The sequence below is a fragment of the Pavona decussata genome, unplaced genomic scaffold, assembly GCF_977016875.1.
Source record: "Pavona decussata unplaced genomic scaffold, jaPavDecu1.1 SCAFFOLD_223, whole genome shotgun sequence".
Lineage (NCBI taxonomy): Eukaryota > Metazoa > Cnidaria > Anthozoa > Scleractinia > Agariciidae > Pavona > Pavona decussata.
Genome location: NW_028145628.1, coordinates 3,655,001 through 3,675,976, shown reverse-complemented (window position 1 = coordinate 3,675,976; position 20,976 = coordinate 3,655,001). Strand labels below are relative to the sequence as shown.

The 20,976-nt window shown below is 39.3% G+C and overlaps 1 protein-coding gene across 1 annotated transcript in view; it reads right to left on the bottom strand.

Moving 5' to 3' along the window:
* Positions 1-20,976, bottom strand: part of LOC146459233 (uncharacterized) — a 36,631-nt gene that overhangs the window by 4,339 nt on the left and 11,316 nt on the right. Inside the window, exons 6-29 of the mRNA XM_085090081.1 lie at positions 20,090-20,365; positions 18,994-19,398; positions 17,922-18,188; positions 16,929-17,064; positions 16,049-16,154; positions 15,155-15,269; positions 14,723-14,881; positions 13,796-13,969; positions 13,076-13,255; positions 12,353-12,523; positions 11,633-11,815; positions 10,608-10,976; positions 10,014-10,232; positions 8,906-9,585; positions 7,882-8,187; positions 7,067-7,302; positions 6,337-6,610; positions 5,875-6,009; positions 4,924-5,055; positions 3,946-4,375; positions 2,993-3,256; positions 1,750-2,139; positions 847-986; positions 116-275 (exon numbers count right to left, since the gene is read on the bottom strand). Of these exons, the coding sequence (XP_084946207.1) occupies positions 116-275; positions 847-986; positions 1,750-2,139; positions 2,993-3,256; positions 3,946-4,375; positions 4,924-5,055; positions 5,875-6,009; positions 6,337-6,610; positions 7,067-7,302; positions 7,882-8,187; positions 8,906-9,585; positions 10,014-10,232; positions 10,608-10,976; positions 11,633-11,815; positions 12,353-12,523; positions 13,076-13,255; positions 13,796-13,969; positions 14,723-14,881; positions 15,155-15,269; positions 16,049-16,154; positions 16,929-17,064; positions 17,922-18,188; positions 18,994-19,398; positions 20,090-20,365 (5,907 nt within the window). The remainder of the gene's footprint in view (positions 1-115; positions 276-846; positions 987-1,749; positions 2,140-2,992; positions 3,257-3,945; positions 4,376-4,923; positions 5,056-5,874; positions 6,010-6,336; positions 6,611-7,066; positions 7,303-7,881; positions 8,188-8,905; positions 9,586-10,013; positions 10,233-10,607; positions 10,977-11,632; positions 11,816-12,352; positions 12,524-13,075; positions 13,256-13,795; positions 13,970-14,722; positions 14,882-15,154; positions 15,270-16,048; positions 16,155-16,928; positions 17,065-17,921; positions 18,189-18,993; positions 19,399-20,089; positions 20,366-20,976) is intronic.

The following is a 20,976-nucleotide window of genomic DNA, read 5'->3' as shown; positions in this document are numbered from 1 at the left end:
CAAAAGAAAATTTGGGCTTTAAAGGTTGAAGTATGCGTTTTCAAACGAAAACGCCGGTTGGAGTTTGATGGAGCCAGTTGAAGAAACATGGTTACGGAATCAGAGAAACAGTTACCAGAAGCCGTCACGCATAACCCAGAATCCTTCACGGGTGTTACTTTTTCTCCTTTACAGGTGAACCTCTGTTCCTCAGATTTGACGTCACAAATTTCTTGCTTCAGTAGATCCAGGCCCTGCTCTCTACCCATCGCCACACAAAGGCCGGAATCGGCATTCTGAAAAAAAATGTGTATATGAAATGAGAATAAGATATTGGAGGTAGGAGACCAGAGGTAGGTAATTTACTTCAAAATGTCTAATAAGGAAGGAAAAATTATTTATTTTATGATTCAACTGTCGGTGAAGGGACATTCTTCTTAACTGGTTTATTTTTCCAAATACGGACCAAACGAACAAAGCGTTAAAAAACATATATTACATAGTCTTTGCATGTTAGAATAAATGGTTGCATTTATCATTTCAATCCCCAAGGAAGATTCTAAAATAGAATCGAAACCCTGACACCTTCGGCTTATTTGTTTTTTGACATGGGAATTCATTTTACGTATGCTTGTTACATGATTGTATTTCCTGGACACATGTAGGATCAGATTGGGATTCACTCACAAGCTGTTTCTATTGTGGCCAGTCTTCAGCTCAGGTGGTAAAGCAGTGAATTAGTAATGTGCAAGTATCATTTTAGAGGGTAGTGTTTCGAGCTTAAAACAATATCCGAAATCTAAATAATATCCCCAGGGGTGTTCTGCTACTCCCTCCCTCCCCCTTTCCACCAAGAACATGACTGACCATGAGTCCCCCCGTCAGTGTAAACAGCCATTCTGACATGCGCCCGTCACAAGATCCCATTATAACAGGAGAACCTGGTTGTGAGGTGGGTGGGATGGACAGACAGTCATCTGTGCCATTCTGTTGGATTCGGAATTCACCTGAGGATAAAAACAAAGAAAAACACCCGAACGGATCAGCTGTAAAATGACTCATTTAGTTCACATAAGGTCTTAGGCAAACGCCGGAGAACAAGCGCCTGGTGAAGACTCAAATAATTAATCCAATAATATGGCTATCGAATCGTTCAGGATTGATTCTCGAATCAATGGATTATCAAGCCAATCAATCCTTCTATCGATTGATCGATCAATCAATCAATCAATCAATCAATCAATCAATCAATCAGTCAGTCAATCAATCAATTAATCATCGGATCAATTAATCAATCAATCAGTCAATCAAACAATCAATCAATATATCAATCAATCTGTGTATGAATTATTTAATTAATCATTTGTTCAACAACACAGCCAATTGATCAATTAATCGGCGATCTATCTTTCAATCGAATCTTTGTTCGATCCTATGAACTATGGACCATCAAACAAATTAGTCAAGCAGTCAATAATTCCTATCAATCAATCAATCAATCAATCAATCATTCGTTCGATCGTTCGATCGTTCGATCGATCGCTCGATCAATCAATCGGTCAGTCAAACAGTTAGGCAATCATTCTGTCTAACAACAATGCTAATCAATCAGTTCAGTTAATCAGCAGTCTATCCATCAATAAAAGGCAGACTAGAAAGAATCAGTCAGACAGACAGACAGACAGACAGTCATCGTCATAATGTTTTTCATTTTTTCATGGAATCTCCAGTGTACTTACTACAGTAATTGTATCTCCGGCAGATACATACCAGCAAACTCGTAGTCAGCTTCCTCACTCGGTTTGTCATAAATCGTCTTTGAAAACCGCGGCGAGAACAGCTTCTTAAAATACGCAAGAGCTGCGTCCGCGAGCTGATGAACATTCTTCAGCGGATCAGCCAAGTTGAAATCCAACTTAAACTTTCCTCTGGAGCCAAAAATACTAACATCAGCACCAAGAGCTACCGAGGAGTCCAGTGGTGTAGCCGTGATATGAGTCTCAAAAGACAACTTGTGGATAATAAGAATATTGTTAGCTGCTCCGAGGACAGCTCGCTCGGCCCAGTACGTGCTCTTTTCTAGCAAGTAAAGACCGTGATGAGCTAGGTCAAGTGTTTTGCACATTCCTTTGGTGATGTGTCCGACGACATTGCAGGATCCTGACACAAACAGAAACAAATGGAAAAAAAGAGGTTATGAATGAGGGTGCTCAATTATAAGCAAACGGTCAACATCTCGTTGTTTGATATTCTCACTTTCGTTGAAAATTTGACGTTTTTTCTTAAGTCTTGCCTCCAGTGGAGTCTCTCAAATAAGGATGCCGAGAGGAATTGATTGATTGATGATAATCTTTGCGGAGGATAGCAATTTTTCTAGAAGTGATTTACAGGAACGTCCTCTTAAAGGCTTAATAGAAAACTTAAGGTAAAAACAAAGAAGTGCATTGGAAATCATAAGGAAATGTAATAAGTAAAAAAACAAATAAATGAAATCATAACTAGGATGGATAAGATACTAATTTTAAACAAAAGAAGAAAATAGTAACTACAAAATGGCTTTATTCAGAGGGACCGCACTTAAAAATAGAGTGAATGCCCGTATTGGTGTCAAAGACAGAATGAGATCCAGTACTCTATCTCTACTCTGAAACTCTGACATAGTACAAAAGACGAGAAAAGTTTCTTACCTAAGTATCTTTATAAATCATTTATATAAAAAGGTGAAGAGTATGTGCGACGCGCCTTACCGTGGCCACCCAACAAACTTTTTTTTACAAGTTAGCCAATCAGGATATCTTCCTCCTTGTTCATAAAATGCAAAAAGAAGTGTTTTCAATAATTTGTTGTTGCGTCACTTGCCTGTTGGACTTTGCAAGGAGGCGTGGCCGTTTATCAAATTCGCGTATCCTGATTGGCTAACTTGAAAAAAAAAGTTTGTTGGATGGCCACGGTAAGGCGCATGGCACTACAATGAAACAATTTTTAACTCCCACTATTTTAGCTACAGTCTCACCTTTACACAAGTCCTTGGTCACTGCACACGCCTTCTCTGCCAGTTTCTCACACATTAATTTACCCACAAACCTCTTGCGTCTTGCCGTGCGGTACGTTGTATTGTTACTATGGTGACTGCTATGACAAGTTCTATTTACGTAGTTTGAATACTTGTTACTATGGTGACAGTTCATTCCCATTGCTAAAAGATCCATATAGCGCATAGCTCTGTCTTGCGTAAATGCAGATGTGAATTTCTCGCCTATACTTTTAACTTTTCGTCCTGTAAAACAAATACAAAAGCACAAGATTTTAACGCTGAAGCAAAAATCCTTGCAGTCGAACACAAGCTAGGGACCAGAAACCACAAAAAAAGATGTCAGTGAGTGTCCATATTAAATATGGAAGCCCTCCGTGTTGCAGAGGTTTGTCCTCGTTGAAAAATTGTCTTCAATTAGGTGGTTTTCTGTTTTAGTGAGGTACAAGATTAGGCAAGTTTTTGGACTCCGCTTTGAGTATTGGTGAAAGAAGGATTTTTCCGAATCAGGAATGCGCTTTAGATTATACGATCGAACTTTAGCGTCTCTGGACCTAGTTGTCGACTCAAGTAGGAGTCTATCTATTTTTAGTAATTGTGAATATATACAGAGGTAGAGATCACATGACTTTTGGTCTTCTTGGGACTAAATAATTTGTCCTTAATGAGGGAAGGGTGTCCGTATGGAGAGGTGGTTGCAGGAAACATTTCAAAAACCACATAGATTCCTTCGCCACGGCTTATTTCATACTAAAGGTAGCTTATCTCGGGGTGCATCCTTCTTTTCCCATTCATGTCTCATTCTGATAGCACAGACTGCTATGGTTTTCAAAAGGCAATCGCTTTCGACAAGACTGAAAGCATAAAACAGCGACAACAAAAAGCGACAGCGAATTGTCCAAAACACAGGCTATTTTACTTCTGAATTTACTTACCAAACTTGTCCACCTTCTCTCCAATAAAATGCTTAAAATCATCCATGGCACGTTTACATTCCTCCGAAATTTCATCACACGCAAGTTTTTCGCATACGTCACAAAAACTACCCGCATTTCTCTCACAAGCATCTTTAGCGTCTTTTACCGTCTCTCTGGCTCTTTCCAGAGCTTTCCTTGCAGCTAACAGTCCTTTTACTAACACCTGAGCAGTCTGGTTTGACAGCTCACCAAAACCGGTTTCTATGGTAAACTTGGCCTGGAATCCTGTTTCGGCAAACGGGTTTCCGTAACCTGCTGCAATCCAGACTCTCGCTTTGAACAAGTTAAACAGGTTTAGGGCCAGTTCGGCTTCTATTTGTTCATTCGTGAGTTTGAACATGATTTCTGTTTCAAATCCGAAGATGACGACAGCTCCTTGAATATATATCTGATAAATGAACAAGATATACGATTGTCCCTAAAATACAAGACCCATTACATGTATAGTATCAATGTTTTTACCTCTGGAATTAAATTTATGTGGAAACAAATAAACCTAGCCACAGCACGCGGATAAACTTTCCACGAATACAACAGGTTCTTATGTCGTTTCTTGAAGATCTTTCGAAGAACTTCCGAGTGTTTCCGAACTTTTTAAATTTCGGCCAAGATTAATTTAATCGTCGACTGTCGAACTTTAACTCCGAACCAACAACTGGGGAGAACATTTCTGCCTCCCTTTAAAGGTGAAAAGGTTAAGTTCAAATTGATAAAATGTTTAGCCCCGAACTAAACCAATGGGAGTCTAATTATCATAGTTGATAAAACGTGTAAATTTCCGTCTTGATTCTTTTTTAACATTCTAAAATACCAAAGCCATAAGACCCCCAAGCACTTAAACAAACGCCAATTTTTATCATCATCATGAGGGGGAAATATTGTATCATTATAGTGGCATCAGATAGAAGTTTATTAACTATGGCCTATGTCACCCACCTCTGCTTCAAGAGGGCTTCTCTTGGCATGAAGGTAAAACTTTGGGCCTTTTTTCTTGTCCTGTAGGGATCGGACCACTTCTACTCCCCCTAGTAACTTCACAGGGTCCAACTCAAGGTCAAAGTTTATTTTCTGAAATCATGAAAGATCTTAGTAAAGGAACTCAATATTAATGAGAATTGACTCAGGTGGGAGCGTTTGGGGTTGACCCAAAACCAGTACAAATGTAATGCGTAGGGGGAGGTGTTTAGCTAACCGCAATGCTCCGGGCAGAGTTTCTGAGTTTCTAAGCAGGTAAGAGATTCTGTCAATAAAACAGCAGCAATCCTTGTGCACAGTAGAACAGGATTACCAGTTTTAAAGATGTAAGCGCGGGAAGGTAGTGTGACATGATAAACCATGTCCATTTTCGAAAGTGCAAAATACGAGTCAGTTATATAGCAATCATTCCACGAGGCTCACGCTGGATATGACATGATTGATAGTTATAGAGGAGTTGACTATAGACTGCATGCAAAAATGGCTGCCATTTTAATATTGTTGTGTTTGCATTCAAATTAGCCCTGCTAACTTTGTTCTAGATTTAAAAAAAGTCAAAAGAATAATTATTTTACCATGAACGAGGCTAGTAGGCTATTTGGGTATTAAAATGTCAACCATTTTTGCATAAGGTCTATAATCACACACATCCAGGAAGCGCGAGTCAATTAATTGTTTTAAAAAAAAAATAAAATAAAAAAAAGCAAGAAATGTTGCTAGCTCTTGCTGATGTTAATTTGCAAGAACGACCAGAAGTTACGATTTTATGCCCGCTATTTCTCGGGCATTGTTAACTTGCTAAATATTCTGCTTTGCTAAACGTTTTGCTTTTTAATTTTTGTATGAAGTTCATCTTTCCCCCTTTCCAGTTAGTGGAATGAATAACTACGAAACATAAAGTACCGTCATTACCTCATCGCTTAGTAATATTTCTACCGCGAGTGCAAAACCCAGGATGTTGATTGTTCCTTTAATGTAAACACCTTTCTTGATGTCTTTTGTTGAACCGGCATACGGGACTTTTTGATTTGCCCACGATGCGGAGATCTGAGAAGGAATGAATGGATCAAAGAATTAACGACCAGGAGAGAAATGGCGATTTAGCTTGTTCCTGTTTAGGTTATTCACTGGTCACGGGAAAGTTGTAAAATTTGTCGGCATAATCCAGTGACGGACTGCTAGTAAGACAAAGTCGCAATCTTATCAGCCAGTTTGCACTTGATCGCAAGCGACGGAATCAGAGTCGGAATCGGAATAAAAAGGAAACATTCTGATCCTTGCGATTCTTTTATTAACACTGGAACTTAAGGTTCCTTACGCTTCCGATTCGGTCACCAGTGTGAACCAGCCCTTAGAAATTACCTATATACTTACAATCAATCCTTTCGGAAATCCACTCTGTTCCACAGCTGAAGGCAGCTGAAGTTTTGAGCCGAGCATGCGCAATATCTTTCCAATCGTTACCGGTGATAGCTCGCCATAAATGTACTGAGAGGCAGGATTGGCGCTAATTCCTACCAAGGCCTCCCCTGAGATACAGCGCCCCTCAACTTTGAAGTCGTCCGCCCCTTGGCAGTCGTGTCCAATCTCCAAGCGACCGTTGAATTTGAACTCCGTTGGAACACCTCCGGCTAGTGTTACTGTAAGCCTGATGTAAATAATATAGAACTAAGAGTATCATTTCAGCACTTCAATAACGATTCGATAACAGATAGATCGCTTTGTCAATTTTTTAAAATTTACTTGATTTGGCTCCATTGCTTTTCAGCATGGAAGTGTGGAACAGTTTTGTAAATAAGTTCTAAAGAAAAATCACATAAATTTTGCCTTCATTTTTCTCAGAAAAAAATATACCAAAAATGAAAAAAAAAACTGCACTGAATTTCCAGTACATTACAACTCTAAAATCTGAGGTATTCGTATTCAAGTTGCAACCAACTTTATAATTCGAACAAAGTTCAAACAAAAATGCATTCACAAAACCGCCTTTACGATAGTTGCTGAAAACAGAGAAAATTCTTGTCGTTTACATTTTATTATGTTAACTGCAGCGAGGAAACTCTCGCAGTTATGATACGCTGTAAATCATGAATGCCTTCCTCACCCGATCTGAATGTTTCCAATGTTGAGGTAAGTCAAACCAAAAGCCTTCCTCCACATGCCCTTCATGTACAAAGTTGTACCGATCTCAGCTCCCCCGGTGACAAACAGCTTTCCTCCAAGTTGCAGGGACGTGCCAGGAACTTCTTCTCCTTTGTCGTTTACTTCTCCCTTGACGGGTACGTCTAGCTCTACCGCGAATCCAAGATTAGGCAATACAGAGGCGCTCCCATACTTAACCTAATAACATAGAAAAATAAAACTGAGCGCACTACACTCTCGAGCCTGTGCATATTGAAAATGAAATTATAACTATAACTATCTTCCAAATATAAAGCGAAGACGGCAATTTTATCCAATTTCTAGCGCGGTAGAGTACATTGAAGCCCAAGAAGAATATTTTCACTTCCTAAATAGACCGTCAGAGAACAACTTTGTAACGGTCTAAATTAACGTCATTATATGTGAATGACGTTCTCTTCCCCAGAGCTACACTTTTGTTTTGTAACTGCGAAAAAAAAAAAAACCGTTCTGAGAACAAAAAGATGCTCATTCCGGAAGCCCGTCTACTGAAAGTACCGGTAAATTACAGCCTCCGAAAACCAGTTTTGTTTTAGTTTTTTTTACAGCTTAATTAATTTCAACATCTTCATATTTTTACGAGACACATTGGGTAAGTTGATTAAAATAATACTACTTAACAATAAAAAATGGATTTGAAAAATTCACTGCCTAGGTCCGATCATTTATTAGGACTTTTGAGTTTAACCCTGAAACTACCGGGCCTGTCAAAGCTTTGGAATACTGTTAATTTCCTACCTCGACAAACAGTTCCACCTTGTTAAACTTCAGATCTCCTTTTATGGGAATGCCATACGCACCAGCCGCTACTTTAACGCCTGCTGCATTTATGCCACCATGAAACTTCAACCACGAATCCTTACCCATAAGAATCTTACCAAACTGGCAAACTGATTCACCCCCACAATTCGCAGCAAACTTGGCTTGAGCGGCAACGAAAAGACCATCCGGGACTTCTTTGGTCATCAGCGACTGCAAAGGCTCATTCTTGAATTTGGTGTCCTTTGTGACTTTGAATCCTTTCTGAGCAAATGAAATGCCAAACTGCAAAAAAAAAAAAAAAAAAAAAAAAATGAATAATGAACTTAGAAAAAAAATTTATTCCAAGCATAAGTTAGAATTTCGAGCCAAGGAAAGTGAATGAAGTTATATTGAACGTCCAGTCGAATATAATGGAAATCCAACATATTTTGTACGGTGAACGCTAGCGAAAACCCAGTGTTGGTCTTATTGCTTGTGTCTTGGCATGAAGAAACTCTAAAGTGTGACTGGTGATCATTCCAGTGAACACTAAGGAGCAAGTTATACTGTGGTGCTGTCTATTATGCTGTATTAAAAGGTTAGTTTTAACTTTTAAGACAGTGGGTTCGATATCCTACGTCAGAAGCTACTAAACAGAACTCTTCTGTGGTGCTCTTTGCTAAGCTGTACAAAGAAGCGCCTATGGATGCTGGAATGGCTTTTAATTTTTAAGTACTGCTTGTTACAATTCAAACGCGAGCTGTTCGTTACTTTCTAAAAATTGCACATTTCAATCTTAAGGCTTTGAAAAATATGGGATGAAAACTTAAGAAATGTACCTTTTTTATTTATAACAATGTAAACTAAAAGAAACGGTTACATTTCGACTCATCATCATTCTTTAGTTTCTCATGGCTTCCAACTAATGCTATTTTCTTGGCATTTTTTCAACTGCACAGTTTTGTACTTTCTTCGTACTTGTTCTTTAGGGAAGTAAGTGTTTAAAGATTAACTAACATACCGTAGTTTTCTCGAGCGCTTTAAACAAACCAAGCTTCGTGTTGAACATCTTCTCTGTGAAATCCTCAAACCCGGCTTGCTCCGCTGTGAATCCAACAGCAAATATATTTTTGCGTACAATCTCGAAATTAAACCAACCGCCAATCTTTTTTGGAGCCGCCTTTCCACTCATGCGCAGAATTACTTCTTTCATGTCAGCAGTTATGCTCAGAGACAGGTCAGATATCGTAACTAGGCCCAGTCCCACGCGCTTTAACAAGTCCAGAATCTTTTGGTCCAGCTTTCCCGATGCCGAGTCTTGTTCTTGCGGGCTCATCGTGGTATTTCCCCGGTGCGACATGTTGAAATTAGGGCTTCCATTTACTCCTCCTAAAGCGTTATCAGTTAAATCTTCATCGATTTTATGAATAGGATCGAATAAATATGAAGGCACCACTTGTCGCTGGCTTTTGAGTGTCGAGTATCGCATTTTTCGTTTAAACGCGAAACTGTGTTTTCGTTTTTTGCGGTGTGTTACGCTTCCAGTGCCACTACTGTGCCTCGTAGCTTTCTCGTTTTCCTCGTGTCCAGGCATACTTTTCACAAGATGTGTTTGGTGAGGCGAGAACCTGGGATCCACATGTCTTGCTACGCGTATCACATAGTCAGATTCTTGCGGAGACAACGCGGCTTCGATTTCCTCTAACAGAAAAAAAAATGAAACAGCATAGCATAATGGAGACTTCATAACCTTTTTTAGTTCTTTTAGGGTTTACTATAAACTATCTCATGATTTTGAATTAGATATTTGGTGTCTTAACATCCGAGATGAACATCAACGAAAAACGCATTTGCGCCTCTTTACGCATTGGCACACAAGTACTTGTGTAGACGCTTTAGACTCTTTTTTATGCCACCATTAATGAAGTTGACTTAACTTAATCTCAACAGAAACTTCTTTTTTTAAACCCCACACTGAAAGACAAATGGGTTACGTTGTGTGAGCACGTGTACCTGAAAACAGAATTGCAACCACTTACAATTCTTTCGTAACTAACCAAGCTCAATTCTGTCAATAATCTTTGGTCTAGTTACGTAACTTGTTTATCCTGTAGCAAAACCTGTTTTACCTGAGGACGCTGTTTGGTCGCTAGAGCCCTCCACTATCACTTCTCCTGTGTCGCCAACGGAACTGGCATAAGATGCAAACAGCGCTTTGCCGATTCTTTTAAATCCGTGCGCTACAATGCGTTCATTTCCTGGAGACACTTGGTAAAGAAACATGACGTTATCAAGGGAGACAGTATCAGTTGGGGCGTAGGTCGAGGCCGTATCAAGAAGAAATTCAACTGAAAGAAAAAAATGAAAACTCAACAATGAAACAAAATGTACGCAAAGTGTATTTGTAAGGTTTTTTTGTCAGCAATAAAAACAGGTACGCAAAATCTATATGTGAAGTTCCTGTGTGAGCAGTGAAAAAAGGTAGGCAAAGTGTATATATGAAGTTCCTTTATCAGCAATGAAAACAAGTACACAAAATGTATATGTGAAGTTCCTGTGTGTGCAATGAAAAAAGGTACGCAAAGTGTTTATGTGAAGTTCCTATGTCACCAATAAAAATGGTACGCAACGTGATTATGTGAAGTTCCTATCTCAGCAAGGAAAAAAGGTACCTAAAGTGTAAATGTGAAGTTCCTGTGCGCTCAATATATATATATATATACCTCCATTTAAGGCCTTGTCCTTCCTCAAGTTGACCTTCACTCCTTTCACGTGCTCATCATCGCCAGGAACGTTAAAGAATGGCATACTTTTGGCCGCCCGAAAGTTGGGGTATAGTTGAGCCAGTTGTGTAATGGTCAGCAATTCCTTTGGTTCGAAACATATCTCGTCCAACTCGCCCGTGTTTTCTTTGATTGCAAAGTAGCCGCCTTTTAAACTAGGAACGAGTTTAGGAAGATTTACAAAAACAGCTGCGACTAAATCATTCTTCAGCGAATCGCTGACCAGTTCAGCCTCTGTCGCGCCACACATTACTGCCATAAACGAGTCTGGCTCCACTGTCTTTGTTGCAGCCACATTCTCTGGCGTTTCTAAAACAAAACAAAGGAGAGTGTGAATTAACTATATTAGAAAAACGTATTAATAAAATAAGGTTGAATCCTTGGAAACCGATTAAATTAAACCCCAGCTGTAAGCATTATTTTTTATTTGTCATTTCGAAAGCAGATTATTTGTCTTTATTCCTTTCTTGTAATTTAATAGGCTTATTCAGGTTTTTCGTTCTCTCTACCCAAATTCTCTCCCCTCATTCTCTGTGGACTTCAATGCAGGGATTATTTGACAGTACGTCTCCATTGGTAAATTTAAGTGGCACTTCATCAACTAAGTTGAAGTAAGCTATTAGAAATGAACCTGTTCTAAATAGCATTGAGATTAATTTTGGAGTCCATTAAGTGTTACTATCCCCATTTTCTATTTTGAAAGCCACAATAAACATAACATTTGCGATAATTAATACACTGAATGAAGGCAAAAGCTAAGCTAACAAAACAAAGGTTGGCTTCCCATTAAGTATTTTTTTTTTCTTTGCCTGCACGTAAGTCGATTAGCACTCTGCAAAATTTCCATTCAAAGCTTGCTCGGTGAAGGTTGAAAATTAGAGCGTTAGGTACTTAAGTTTTCGTAAGCTTGCACATGCACAGCCGCACGCTGACATCTCTTTAATGCCTGTTTATAAATTACCTACCTTTACAGTTCGTTTTAGGACACTCCTGGCTCTCTGACCCAGATCCCGGACATAGCTCCCCGCCGTTTTGTGGTGCGGGGCTGTTACACAAGCGAGTGCGAACCTGCGATCCCCTGTTACAGTACTCTGTTTCAGAGCATGCGCTATAGGGACCCCACTGACTCCATGCTCCATTCACCACATCTAAGAAGGGGAAATGGAACTAAGTATTTAATTATTTAAAGTATTAATAAATTGTTTGTTCCTGATGTAGTCAAACGCCTGCTGTTTTAATATAGGGCCATGATTTTTCTTTCTAAAAATAAGAAAATAAGGGTGGTTAGCCTTGAAAGAGAGTATGGGAAATTATATAAAGTGGTCTGTCTCAATTAAGATTTGTGACTTGGAAGCTATGCAGCTGACGTCCATCAAAACAGCGAGTATCTTTTGCATTAATCTGTAAGTCGAAATGAATTAGTCACTTCCAAAAATGACATTATTTCATCATAGATTACAACCCCAACCTATCCCACCCGCGTTGTTGTTTAAACCCAGCAACAATCTTTCTCTTATATTTTCCCGACAACAAGGTGCATAAAGGTGAATTAACCACTATCATCTTGGTAAAATGAGGTTTTGTCTTGTTCATCCGTGGGGTCTTGAACGCCATTTTATTAAATAAGCTTTGCATTTATATAAAATATAACCGACACACTCTCCGCTGTTGTAGTGTTTACTTACTTATAGGACAGGCTCTGATTGTACAAGGTTCTGTTTCCTGCCCGTTACCAGGGCACTCTCCGCCATACTGTGGCACGGGACTGTCGCACTCACGTGTTCTTACTTTGGTCCCAGGGCCACAAGTAGTGCTGCACTCGGACCAAGGTTCCCACTGGCCCCATTTTCCCTCAACTAAATAAATTACAGGAAAGATAGATAAATGTTACCTGAGTGTCAATCCTTCTTACGTTTCCAGGTAAGTATATAGTATCAGAAAGGACATCAGAGTAAACTGTCAATTCAATCGCGCGTGGTTAGGAAAATTGGAGAGGATGTTTGCTTAGTGATTTCTTATTAACAACCCAAGAAACCGATGCACTTAATTACAGCCATTTAAAACTAGTGATTAATCATTGATAACAGAGGCTACTGGAAATTTACTTAGAAAGATGGATAGCAAAATTAGCGGGAGATTAACAAGGCTGTAAGGATATAAAGCTGAAATGATTGAAGTTACAGTAAGCTGGAAAGTTATATTTAATCTAAGTGCTTATTGCTGATTTCTGTCGCTCAATTAGAACATGCCATTGAACTGACAAAGATAATCAAAAGTCGCTAAAAAAACCTTGATCTTTCCTTCCCCTCCCCTCCTTTACACTGTTTACAAGGCGTTAGATCAATGGACCAATTGTACAAGTCCAACAATATATAATATTAAATTAAAACAAAAACATGGCGTTTTACCTGGGCATGGAGTTTCACAGTCAAAAGAAGTCTCAGTTGCCTCTCCAGGACATTCCTCCCCACCCCTCTGGGGAGGGGGATTGGCGCAGCTTCTTGTGCGAGTTACCTTGCTTCCTCCACATGACTTTGCACAGGCAGACCACTCTGACCATTCGGTCCACTGGCCATCCAAGGGACCGGCTAGGGTGGGGTAGGGAATGGAAATAGTGAATACTCTGGCACAGCTTTTCACCAACAGCTACAGATGAGGTGCTTTCTGTTCTATTTCAATTATCCGAGTAGTGGTGGATGCCATGACTACCAATGACCAGTGGTACAGGTTTCAATTTGCATATTACTACTTCCACAATGAATAAGAGAAAAACCGCCACTATTCATACAATATTACTTCGAATACTCTTTCAAGCCTTTATGCTTTGTTGAAAACCTGGAGTAAGTTATGTTGCAAGAAGCATTTACGCCTGTGGAACAGACCTTTTTGAGGCTCTTCTCCCAGAAACTGTCTTATGGTACTTTTGTTGTATTATTGTTCCACTGTTTATTATGACGCATGTAACATATGAATCGAAATGTAGTGAACGATCAAGATTAAATACCCAGCGTTGTACACCATGATCATTTTTAGTGTTTTTTCCCACATTAAAAAATTGAATGTTTGTTCTTTTCCCACCCTGTTTGACTCATGAAAGTGAAATAGTAATTCTTGTCATATTGACTTACTTTCACACGGCTGATTACAGTCGTTTTTAGTTTCCTTAGCGTCTTTTGCCTCACATTGTTTGCCGCCATTTTGAGGGGCTGGGTTATCGCACTTTCTTTCTCGTGTTACCGTGGCACCGCCACATGTCTTGCTACAAGGAGTCCAAGCTCCCCAGGCACCCCAACCACCATCGACTAAAAGACAAATTCAGACAGAAAATTGTATTGTCATGGCTGAAGGGTGACAGTGCAGTGACCACAAGGAGTTTATCATCCATAACGCGCACAGGAGACTGAAACGACATTTGTTGTATACATATCTCTTGGGTGGGATTCATCCCGGAAAACCTCCTTTCCATTGAGTTTTGGGCGTTCTTTTCTCCGTTTGACCATACGGAAATTACGGTCAAACAGGGAAACACGCACAAAGCCCCACAGATCCGTTTGCTTCTCAGGCCATCTCCCGTTAGTCTAGTTTCTTATCGCTGTAATATCCTGCACTATGTCAGATTTTTCTTCTGTGGGGATAAAAAATTCTTATCCGTGGTTGGGGGAGAGCTAACTCAGCTACCAGAAGAAAATAACATAAGGGACGCGGATGGGCGGCAGAATTAAAGATCTCTGGAGCCATTTTCACCTCTTCCGTTCGTGTTGACGTTTTTACGTATCAAAGATTTCAAAAGCGAGGCAGTCAAAGGTTTGAAGCTTCGGTGAAACTGCTGTAGTTGACTCCAGGCTAATTCATACTCCTTGCCCGTGAGGGCTGAAAACTGTACCAAAAGCGTTATCAACTCAACCGCAACATCTCTTAGAGCCTTTGCTACAAAAGCACAAAATTCTGAAAATTATTTTTAAATACTGATTAAGTTTAGCAAGTTTTTTCCTCAAATTAATTCTGCAAAGCGTAAAGAATTTTTTTCATTCCATAAGAATCTTTATCAATCATACTTGGGCAGCTTCCTTCTTCAAAGGAATTTCCAGGACATTTCTTCCCGCCACCTGTGGGGTGGGGATTGGTGCATGATCTGGTTCGAACTTTTTTGTTTCCCCCGCAAAGCCCTGCACCGCAGCCACTCCACGCACTCCATGGCGACCAGTTACCGTCCACTGCAATGAAAATTTCAAATTAGCTCGAATTTAACCAAGGGGATCCTTAGGTTTAGAACAAGAATTAACGTGGAATGCTCTTCAGCGGTAACTAGAATTGTAGCCGCAAGTTACTTACGCGCCTCATTTTTTTGTTTTCAGCCTAGCTTGAGAGCCATTTTGTAATTTTGAGAGATACTTGAGCCGAAATGTTTTCCTCGTTATGTATAACTTTTGGAACTTTGGAGAACTATTTTTCCATTTTAAGAGATACATAAGAAAATTAAAACTTACCATGCTTCTCTGGCGTGAGGTACTTCTGCAGATCGTCTTTCCCTTTACCGATCCAACAGTTGCAGTTGAAAATAAAGCTGGGTCCATCCGTACGATCATCTATAGTCACGACAACCTATGAAGCCAAGAGATGGTCATATTAGCGCAGCAGGTTGTATTAAGAAGGCTTAAAATCCATATATCTAGTGCAAATAACGTAAATTACGGAGAGGTTGGCTCATATACCGCCAGCATTCAAGGCTGATACGAAACTATACTTTCTTCGACTTAAATCATCTACGAACATTTCTATTGCACTCTGGACGGGATGGGAGTGTATAGGAAGGATTGATCCAGAACTATTTAAGGTTTGGCTGATGAGTTCTCGCGAAACCCGTTCCTTCTCATGAATGGACAGAGAGGACATGGATTCTTGTGTTGGGATTGAAACAGCACGACACAGACACCAAACTCGTGCCCCCGATCTTTAGATGGAAAGCCCGAAGCGCAAGAGCAGGTGAGCAACAAAAAGCAAGTGCATTTCTGTTGAACAGAGAGGCATTTTAGTGTCTTAATGGTGATCAGAAAAAAGACACTTCGATAGTAAGTAGGCCTGGCTTCAACATCCATGGCACTGTGAAATATTCAGATTAGTCCCAGGAGGCAGAAGGCAATGGGAGTGGGGAGGGAGCAATGATTATATTTCAAAAACGTGGAAGAAACTACAGTTCGAAAACCATAGCGGCGTGGGTTATATTTACTAGGTAAGAAATTAACTGGAAGAGATGAGCGGAGGACCACTGATCCAAGAATGGATGAACTATAGGTTAACCTAATGTCGGCTTATTATGTAAACCTAACCTTACGTAATCTAACTGGAAATAATATTATAAGGCAGGAAATTAGACTTATTACCTTCTCAAGATACCAGTCTGTAGAAATAAATCCTTTGGTGTCCTTTCGTATGCTGATCTTCAAAGGATTGCCAATGTTGGTGGAATATACATTAAAGGGTCTGGTACTAAAATAAGAGAAAGAGGAGGAGTTGACCATATTTTTTATGAAACTTTTTTATATCAGTTACACTTCCAACAGTACGCTGTTTATTTTCGACAAACAACTACAGGACTTTTAGAGAAATTTCACTGGGAAAATTTTTGTGGATTAGTGTTTATTGTTAGCAAGGAAACCAATTATTGACAGGCAGTCTTTTTCAGAAAAAAAGGAAAATCCCTTTCTAAATGGCGAAAAATTACTTTTCTTACTGTAGCTTTTATGTTTGAGCTCATAGTAGTGTTGACTGGTTTTGATAACCTTTCGTTCAATTTTGTAACTTTCCTGAAGTTTTGGAGAAATTCAGAAATCCAAGATGGCCACCATTTGCCTAACATGACGTAATTACACGTCATGTGACGTCATCACCTCCCGTTGCGGACCTCAAAGTTGTCATAAAGAAGGTTATTCACTACATTTTTATTGATTTTTTACACAGTGACTGATGATCAAGCATTCCAAATTTAACCAAGTAAATAGGAACTTTGGGACTAGCACTTAGATACGTAAGCAATTAACCGCGGTCAAACCTAATAAATACGAAACGCCCATTGTAGAGATGACAGCTCAAAGATGATAAGTTTGTTGTGAGTCTGTGTGCTTATTAAATCCTTTTACGATTTAATGATTTAGTAAACTCACTTTTAAAAAAAATTATTATCTTTGATCTCTTGGAGTGAAGACCTTATCTTTAACGTACTTTTCTTGGCCGCGGTTAACGTATACAATGATTTGAACTAACCTTCCTCTATCAAACTCGGTCCCAAGCTCTACTTCGCCATGTTCTCCCTTCTCACCAATCAGCTTTAGGAAAACACGGGATGGAGTCCCGGATTTAAATTCGGAGCCCGTAGTAACGTCCACGAAATACAAAACGCCTGGTTTAAATGAATACAAAATACCTGATTTAAGGGGACAATCTGCATGATGGAATTTTAATGTAATTGTATACGATAAAAGAAAAACAAAAGAGATGAATAAATATTTTGAACACACTACTAGACAGTCCATAACCTAGTCTGAAGTTTAATTTAATTTTCAATCAACTTTTTTTCATTTTTCCAAATATTCATCAAATCCTCTTTTCCTTTTTATAAACGTCCTAACAATTACTTTAAAGTTCTAAAGATTGATGTAGCCTTGTATTACAAAAGGTAAATATAGAGGTATTTTGGATTGCTTAAAACCTCCGAAAGAAAATAAAGATAAAACATTGAAAACTTCCGAAATTAAAGCATTTACAGTGCGACGCGCCTTACCGTGGCCACCCAACAAACTTCTTTTACAAGTTAGCAAATCAAATTTGCGTATCCTGATTAGCTAACTTGTAAAAAGGTTTGTTGGGTGACTACGGTAAGGCGCGTCGCACTGTACCACAGATTTCCCCTTAATGCATTATACAAGTTTCCTAAGAAGGCAATGAATCAGAGGAGAGTACAAGGAAGAGGATATCTAAGGAAGCCTATTTCAAAAAACTGAACTTAACATTCAGTTTATAGAACTGTATTGAAATATTGTCTTTTACTGGAATCGAAAAATGGAATTTTTCTTCCGGAAATTACAAGAAATTAAGTGCATAAAAACGGAAATATGTTTTATTTAAAGGACATGGGGTTTTTTATTTCTCATATGCCCATTAACGTTCATTTGGCTATTTTAAACTGACTTGTTGAGGTAGTTAAACCAGAGATGGTGCATTGCCAAAGCTGGAGGGAGAAAATCGCGGTACACTTACTGTCGCTTGGAAATTCGCATGTTAACTTCAGCGCCTCGACTTCAGTGTGCATCAGAGCGCTTGTAAAAATATAAAACTCGTCCATGGCACCAGAAAAGAAAGATGCATCATTTCCGGTAAATATACCGACGGTGATTGGAGTACTCCAAGGCACGTGCGCCTGTTTGACCACGCCTTTTGTTGTGGTTAAAATCTTCACACTGTCAACAAATATTTTTACTTTTCCCAGGCCGCCATTATAAACCACGGCCAAATGCGTCCAAATACCTACGGTAAAAAGAAAAAGTGCTTTTACGTTTCAGGGAACAGATTTTTTCATTTTCATAGGAGTTGAATGGTAGCAATGGAATTTTATTATAAGTAGGTAAGTTATGATCTTCTAGGTGAGCGATTCTTGAGAAGTATTACTTAGTGCTATAAACTCAGCGACGTTTCAACAAACAGAGCAATGGTCAAGTAAATTGTGGATCTTCGTTTGGTGGTACCGAGATGTCTTTGGTTATTGACCTTATTAGTCAACGAATTTGCGATTTTATTGGTCATTCATTGCCGTGATGTTATTGGTTGTGAAGAGTGCATAAATTGATTGCATGGCGAGTTTCGATTCCTGTTTTGTTGGTCAAATGTTCATCTGTCTATTGTTAGAAAAATTAGTCGGTTGCTCTATTGTTGGTTCGTTTTGTTGATGTTATCCATAAGTCGTTTGCAAGGTGCGGGTTGTTGTTGCATGCAATTCAGTGGCGTTTGTTCTAAGTTAGTAAACCATCTTTTCAAAGTGATTTGTTGATGGTAATCCATACTGTAGGTAATGCGCTTGGCAGAGTCCCAGTCAATTCTGTGGTTCGTTTGTAGATGGTCTTCTGCAATGTTATTGTTAATATCATCATTTTTTCTAGTCGCTCGTTTGTGTCCATTCAGTCGTATGTTCAAATCATAAACACGTAGGAGTTATTTTTCAAGACGACATCATGTCTATTCCTGACCATCACTGTCTTGTTTGGCAATGGCATGTAATAAACGGTGATTTTCACGAGGTCCTTAAAAACATGTAATGAATATAAGCGTCACTAACCTGCAGGTACCGCAGGCTCAGATGTGATATCGAAAACAACTTTCCCATCAGGCGACTGGTGCCGCCAGTGAACGACCGCATTTGGTGAACCAGTAGACTTTACTGTAAGATGGTGTGCTCCCTTCGGTCCTACACTTCCGTAAATAGTGTTCACGCGATCGTTGCTGACGAGACGAATCCATACTGAGATTGACACAGCATCCTTACTTATGGCATCGAGTTTGTTACCATCCAGCTGAATGTATCCTTGTCCTTTAGCTAATTCGATGCCCTTTTGACATTTACTGCTGTATGCATTCTGAGCGTATTGTCCCACAAGTTTGCCGTCGATGCCTTTAGCAGAATTACCGATAATTTGCTGACCTTGGATGTTATCAAATGTGAGGTAGACGGCAAGTCCAGAATCTGGCAACGAAAAGAAAATGCATGTGATAACGAATTTTAAACCACAACTTAAGTGGGAAGGGCCGGCAAAAGGTCTGTATTTTCCTTACTTAACTGCCGAAAGAAATCAGGTGCTTGCTTTGGGATTGGTTAGCCAGAAACGCAGCACTTTCTCCACCAGCGAGAAGCAAAACGAAAACCAACCGCGACTTGTTCCCCGCACGCCTTTTCCCGCCATTTAAGCCGGTTAAATGTATTTACTTCAAGTTATGATGAGCTCATTGTGCTGTTTGCATCATGTTGTGATTGAATAGTAATTACTTTACGTCGCCGAAATGAAACCGCGCTAACACTCAACGACAAAATAAAATAACGATTATGGCCGAAACGAGGGAAAGCAAAAAGAAAACCTTTCCTGTTTTATTTATTTTGAAAACTCGGGATTTCTAAATAAAGACTTAGCGGTATAATGCATCATACAGCGTCATTAAAAAGTGCAATCGGGTTGAAATTGCAAAATATGATCAAGTTGGATGTTGAAACAAGTGACGAGACTGGTTTACATGGAAGTAAACTGTCTAACAATTAAAAAATTAAATGTTAAAAATCAGATGGCCTTCCCTTCTGCATCCACGGATCTAGAGTAAAAAACGAGTGAGGGGTGGACGAAATGTGTGGAATCCGGTGGAAGCTTAGAACTGAATCAACTTACCACCTGTTAAAAAGTCACATTTTTCCATCAATTTCTTTACTTGGGACTCATCTCTTACAGCATCAAAAATATAAAACTCGTCCAAGTATCCCTGAAGGTGCATTCCGGTGTCACCACCTGCGGCAGCCAGGTCTTTTCCGATAATCATCTGCGGGCCCCATGATATTTGGTTCACTTTGTTCACGTCAGTTCTAGTGAAGATCTTTTGTCCGTCGACGAAAATTTTTAGTTTTCCTTTGCTTCCATCGTAAGCAGCACCAATGTGAGTCCACACACCTGGAATTACGTCATAAATGAGGTTGGTCAATTAGATTAAAAATCAATATTGCTATCAAGAAATCGGTCCTTGTCCGAACTAAGGAACCAATAATATATGCAAGTAACTGTGTTTGGAAGGATCACCGAAAAAAATAAGAGCACCAGCTCCTGTAATAAAAGATCTAATCAGCAACAAATTGTAGAACAAATAAACTATAAAAGAGCAATGCTGATTTTACGGCCAGGGAAATATATTTTTTAATATTTCTAAAGGCACGGGCTTTCTTCTTAAGGGTTGCTTTAGAAACTGGCCTAAAGCTAGCTACGTTACAATTTAAAACAGTCAGGAGAGGATGTAAATAGATGCCATAATATGATGGGCTAAAGTAGCAGAAACAAAAACGTCACATTTTGAAATTTGAAAATTTGCCAATAGGCATGAGCAAAATAGCTAACGTTACAGCAGAGAAAACGAAAGCAAAAAAAGCGTAGCAATAAATGCCTATTCCTGGAGATTACTGCGTAACTTAGGTATATATAATATTGGCATATTACTTGTGTAATATCAAAGACTGCGGTTTGCAAGTGGCTTTGGTCGTCAATCAGTCATGTCAAGAGCTAGAAGCCCA